The 5,614-nt window shown below is 35.6% G+C and overlaps 1 protein-coding gene across 2 annotated transcripts; it reads right to left on the bottom strand.

Moving 5' to 3' along the window:
* Positions 1 to 1,313: 1,313 nt before the first annotated feature.
* Positions 1,314 to 4,983, bottom strand: LOC21409003 (mannose-1-phosphate guanylyltransferase 1). 2 transcript variants are annotated; one of them, XM_024164711.1, is made up of 5 exons: positions 4,805 to 4,983; positions 3,082 to 3,225; positions 2,723 to 2,785; positions 2,387 to 2,626; positions 1,314 to 2,279 (listed from the first exon to the last, which is right to left on the bottom strand). In XM_024164711.1, exons 2-5 carry the CDS (start codon positions 3,190 to 3,192, stop codon positions 1,608 to 1,610), a joined length of 1,086 nt encoding a protein of 361 aa, XP_024020479.1. In that variant the 5' UTR covers positions 3,193 to 3,225; positions 4,805 to 4,983; the 3' UTR covers positions 1,314 to 1,607. The 2 variants fall into 2 exon arrangements, with proteins under 2 accessions (XP_024020479.1, XP_010095035.1); XM_010096733.2 differs by having other exon boundaries at positions 3,082 to 3,215.
* Between the last annotated feature and the right edge of the window lie 631 nt (positions 4,984 to 5,614).

The following is a 5,614-nucleotide window of genomic DNA, read 5'->3' as shown; positions in this document are numbered from 1 at the left end:
TGTTTGGACGACTTTGTATTCCATAAAACATGGATGATACTAAAATAAAAAAGACCAGAGCGAAATTGGCACATGGTACCTATGAAGAAAGTGATAACAATTAATAAATGTTATTATTATAACAAAAGATAATAATAATAATAATAACAACAAAAGCCTTATTGATGCCGGTCTACTTTGTGTGGCACATAAAAATATAGTAATATCAATATTATAGTGTAAAGAGATGCTGAAATGGATTTAATTCAAAGAAATTTAAATGAAAATAAGGTGTAGGATATGCAAGTTGAGACCCATTGTTCCTATTTGTTGTTGGTTGTTAAATTATACTTTGATAAGTTTATTTGAATTTCAGGTGGATTACATGAAATTGTCACACTCTCCTCCATAAATATGATGAGCGTGATTGAGATGATAGCCAACATAATTAATGAATTGTTAAGCCCAAATTTCCATAGGATCTTCAGGCCACTTTCATACCAATATTAATTGCTACATTGCTTTTGTTTGATTTTGCACCACAGAAGGCAACCGCGTTATCAATTTGGGACCGTCTTACGTGGAAGTAATGTTAACCTTTTCAATGTTTTTCCACTTGTATATATTTCATTTGGTGATCGATTTTCCTAGTTATTTATTGTAAAGTTTTTGACGATTTGTAAGACGAGGACTGAGTAAATTAGGACCGACCCCGTCTTGTCTAAAACAGAAACTGAACTATATGTTGGTGACAACTTACAATAGTTCTAGGTTGGAATAAAGTGCTACGTGTTTTCAGGTGTCAGATAGTCGCAAAAGATCATAATCATAAAAATATGTTTTGTTGATAAGTGCCCTATCCCCCAATAAAAATAATTCAAATTTTAACAGTGAGAATAATTATCATCCAACACCTGATATATAACATGCATAGCATGATAAGAAAAATACAATATAGTCCTTGTTTTAAGGTATTTTACGCATTAGCCCCCTGAACTTGTATAATTTTAGCAACTTGTGCTGTGAATTTATGCTTACTAAAAAAAATAAGAATTGACCTATTTGTTTTGTTAGGCTCTGTTTATTTTATCAATTCAAGTTTTACTAAGTAAAAAACTCTCAAAAATAACTACATCTAACTTTTTTGTTACAGTAAAAAACTCACATAAAGTCACATCTTAATTCGAATTAAAAACTCAAATCAACGAACTAAACGGACCCTTAATTTAAATCACAACTCAAGTTTTGCCTACAGTATTTTCTTTCATAGTTTAGGGAATATACAAGTTCATATTACAGAAACCAATGGCAGAGATATTGCACCGACCAGGTAATTAAAAAGAACAAAATGATACATTTATTAACTCATCCATGATATATAAATAATAAATTACACATCCCAGAACCAACTGACGACTTATTTCTATATACATTAAGTAACACATTTCACAACAACGATTTCAGAGGACACGGACCCTCCAACGTTATGACACACATCAGGCGGAGCAGCAGAAGCTGAGGTTTAAACTGTGTAGGAGAAAAGTAGACCAAAAAAAAAAAGAACGAACGCATTTGAGACAAAGATAACTTACTGCCTAAACCAGACTACTAATTTAAGCAACAAGCCCTCACATGACAATCTCTGGTTTCAAAATGCTAGACTTGATCTCCTTGTGCGGCAAAACCACACCTCCGTTGCTGTAGATTTCATCACTGACATGGACATCTTCTCCGAGGATAGTCATGTTCTCCACACGTGCCCATTGTCCAACAGTGGAGTGCCAACCAATGATACTGCTGGAAATGCAAGCATGCTTCTTGATGCGGACTCCACGCATTACAGTGCAACGTGAGAGCCTAACTCCTGCCTCAACAACACAGCCAGGGCCAATTGCAACATCAGGCCCGATCAAGCATCCCTCGCCAATTTTGGCTGTCTCATCTACGATAACATTCCCCACAATGTGGGAACCAGTTGCCAACTTAGAGGAAGATTTCTTCCTCAATGAATCCAGGTAAAGTCTGAGGCCGGTAATATAGTCCCTTGGTTGTCCAATGTCCATCCAAAACCCTGGCAGTACCATTGCATAGAGCTTCTGTTCTGCTGCAATTTTTGGAAAGACCTCCTTCTCAATCGAGGTGGGCCTCAGCTCTATTCGATCAAGAACTGAAGGATTCAACAGGTAAATTCCAGCATTGATTTTGTTCCCAACAAATAATTTTGGTTTTTCCACAAATTTCTCAACCTTCCTGGTTGATTCTTCCATAACAACCACACCGTACTTTGATGGCTCGTCCACCTACATGAAATGAGAAATCACTCGAGCAATCTTCACTAGAAGTCTCAAAACAAGTGGAAAGACTAATGCAAATTATCCAAAAAGGTACATTTTGATTTAGATCTTACCTTTGTCACCATTATGGAGGCCTCTCCTCCATGGGCCTTGTGGAAGTCAATCATTTCCTTAAGTGGGTATTCACTGATGACATCACTGTTAAGGACGAAAAATGGCTCACCAGAATCATCTATCAATTTGTCCCTGGCAAGAGCCAGAGGGCCAGCTGTGCCAAGTGGTTCGGTCTCTTGTGAGCAAGTGATCTTGATTCCAAGTTTTGTCTCAAAGTCCTTCAAGAAGTTCAACATCACCTACAAAAATGAACAGACAACCAAACTTCAGATGCCCCAGTTTTCTTTAAGTCTTAAACAAATTATGTAATTGAAAAAAAAGCATCACTAAGTTACCTCTGGTTGGTAATTGATGGCCAAAACTACTTCGGTAACTCCAATAGCTTTAAGAGCCTCTATCTGACAAAACATGGACAAATAAACCCATAATTGAGAGTTGAGACGTATGCAACAGTGCAACACAAGGAAGATGGTAAGGGTCCGAACCATCAACTATCCAAAGAGAAGAGTCCTAACAGAAGATCAATCTCTTAGTCTTCCTTTTCATGAAAAAGGACTAGACTAACCCCATCCCCCCAAAAAAGTATCAAATTATATGTTCGTTAATCTTGAGAACTTTGAAACAGGGTTAGCATAGAGCACACGGATTGGATGAGAAAAAGGGTTCTAGATAAAGTACAAGTAAGAAAGTTTACCTGATGCAGGATCATGGGTTTGTTAGCAAAATCAACAAGTGGCTTGGGGACACTAAGTGTCAGTGGCCTCAAACGTGTGCCAAAACCTCCGACAAGAATAAGCGCCTTCATTTTCTATTTGCCCTTTGTTTTTCCTGTTAATTACTGTAATCAGAGCCGAAGCAGCTAAATGCAGGTTAAGAAGAATATATTATCCATACTCTCTCCTATATAAAGATGCTGGAAAAGTAAAAAACACAAAAATGGAACTCCGATGTTTGTAGGTCTAAGATAATATTACTAGTGCTCATCTCCTAAAACAAAGTTGTCATATTTTAGCTGACGAGTATCAAACTGAGGTTGACACGAATATAGCAAGCGAGTAAGAGAGAATAACACCGGTTTATCAAAAAAGTAGAAATGAAAGAACCAAAATTTTAGAGATGGGAGCTCAGGATGAAACCAAAATTTATAAACACGTGTCGTAAGACGAATCATATTCTAAAAAGAGTAAATGAACATCCATCCAAATGGTTTTGCGGGTAGAGGAAACAAAAACAAATTCCAGCTATACCACAGGCTGGATTTTTAAATGAGAGAATGACAAAGCCGTCACACTTTGTGTATGCAGAACAAAATCAGAACTTACATGCAATATTGACTATTGCTTCAAGTAAACACCAAATTTTCTTAATCACTTTCCTCTTTATAGTCAGATTCATACATTTTAAATGTAAAAAAGATTTTTTTCCTGTTAATACCTTGATGGAGCAATCACAACCAAAAAGATCACAAGTTAAACGAAAATTTTCTCCATAAGAAATCAGTCAGAAAAGCTAAAGGCCTACATTTGGAGTTGGCCAAGCAATTAGTGTTTTTCCATTCCTTTTTTTTTTCCCTTTTATTATAAATTAGCCAGAAACATTAACTTCAATTATTCTGATGGGCATAATGACAACAATGTTTAATTAGTTTCTGTCATTTCTCTAGGACGAAGTGAATGGTATCAAGCAGCATTGACATCATGATAACAAAACAAAAGGTTGCAACTTCTCTGAAATAAGACTGAAAAATAAATAGAAAAAAAAAAAAAAAAAACCCTTTCCAAATTCCAACTCTACGACTTAAAAAATAAAAATAATTAATAATTAATAATAACTATAAAAAAAAGCTTAGTCTTCTGTCTACACCTTAGGCGAAACACACGGAACTTATTTATAAAAAAATTCAATAAAAAGGTGGTCTGCCCGTATATTTGTTTTACTATTCAACTCATAAAGTCTAATCGCTGTCAAATGCCGTCTTTTGGCTACAGAAAAGTTCAAAACTTGACCTTTACAAATTAAGCCGTCTTCAAAGCACCAAACAAACAGAGATCTCTTACACGAGAAAAATTCAAAGTCGAATAAAGAAGGCTACAAACCAAAACAAGCAAATTAGAGAAAAAGGCCACACTTTTATACCAGATCTGAAGCAAAAAAGCACCATCATTTCAAAACAAATGAAAAATTCCACCAATCTCCTTGACAAAATTGAAGAAGAATGAGAATTACAAAGGATTAAACTAATGCGAACCGCAATTACCACCGACAAGAACTACCAAACTGCATCGACATTGCATAATTCACCCGAAATAAAACCGAAACGAAATGAATCCATGGAAAGATTACAAGTTCCGTACGGTCGGATCCAGATAATCTCAAGAGTCAATGGCGCAAAAACGCCGAGAGCGACGAAGAATTACCTCGGATCTCACGGGATCAAAGCCGAAAAGGAAGGTCGGAATAGGAATCGGAACGAGTCACCACTGAATCGGCGGCGGCGTCGGCGACTGAGTAGTGAGGCTCGCTAACTCGCTAACGGTCCGTCGTCCTTCGGGTCTGAGCTGTGCAAAGGGCGTTGGTTAAACAAAGCTTGCCCGGATTTATATATACGCGCCTTATAAGTAACGTCGTTTTTTTTAATTAAAATTATTTTAAAAAATAAATAAAATTAGCAAAATAGAAAAAAGAAAAAAATTAAAAAAAAAAAGTGACGAGGATGTTTCGTAAACTTGCTTTTGAGTGGTTGAAGAAAGAGGTCTGACGTTGGCTTTGGGTAAGGCTGGGTTTCGGGGTGGTTTCGTAATTTTGTCAGCTTCATGTTATAGATAAATTAGTACTATTTGTCTTTTTTTATTTTAGTTTTAAATTAAATTTTGTTTTTGTTTTTTTTTCTTTGGCAAAAAATGGGACAACACTGTCTCGGTTTGTGGAGATGGGACACTGGGGCAGGGATGTGGAAATTGGCTGTGGACAGTGACATTTTCATGAAAATATATTTCCTTTCCCAATATAAAAGAAATGTATAAATTATAACCTTTTGTCACAAGAATGTAGCAGACTTTTAATTGAGTGAAAATATGAATAAGCATAAAGTTTATAAACTAACAATATAAAATAAAGTAACTTTTTTAGTACGTTTTTGTAATAAAATTTAATTAAGTAATGTTCATATTATAATTATTCTTGATGAGTTCTCATTTTTTGATACTGTTGCATAATAATTTCATCAC

Source organism: Morus notabilis, unplaced genomic scaffold (assembly GCF_000414095.1).
Source record: "Morus notabilis unplaced genomic scaffold, ASM41409v2 Scaffold42, whole genome shotgun sequence".
Taxonomy (NCBI): Eukaryota; Viridiplantae; Streptophyta; class Magnoliopsida; order Rosales; family Moraceae; genus Morus; species Morus notabilis.
This window is presented reverse-complemented; position numbering and strand designations above follow the sequence as displayed.

Excerpts from the sequence above, each read along its gene's own strand:
- LOC21409003 (XM_024164711.1), bottom strand. The coding sequence starts at position 3,192 with ATGAAGGCGCTTATTCTTGTCGGAGGTTTTGGCACACGTTTGAGGCCA. Across the intron at positions 2,786-3,081 it reads AACCCATGATCCTGCATCAG|ATAGAGGCTCTTAAAGCTAT; the intron begins GTAAACTTTCTT and ends ATGTTTTGTCAG. Across the intron at positions 2,627-2,722 it reads CCATCAATTACCAACCAGAG|GTGATGTTGAACTTCTTGAA; the intron begins GTAACTTAGTGA and ends TCATTTTTGTAG.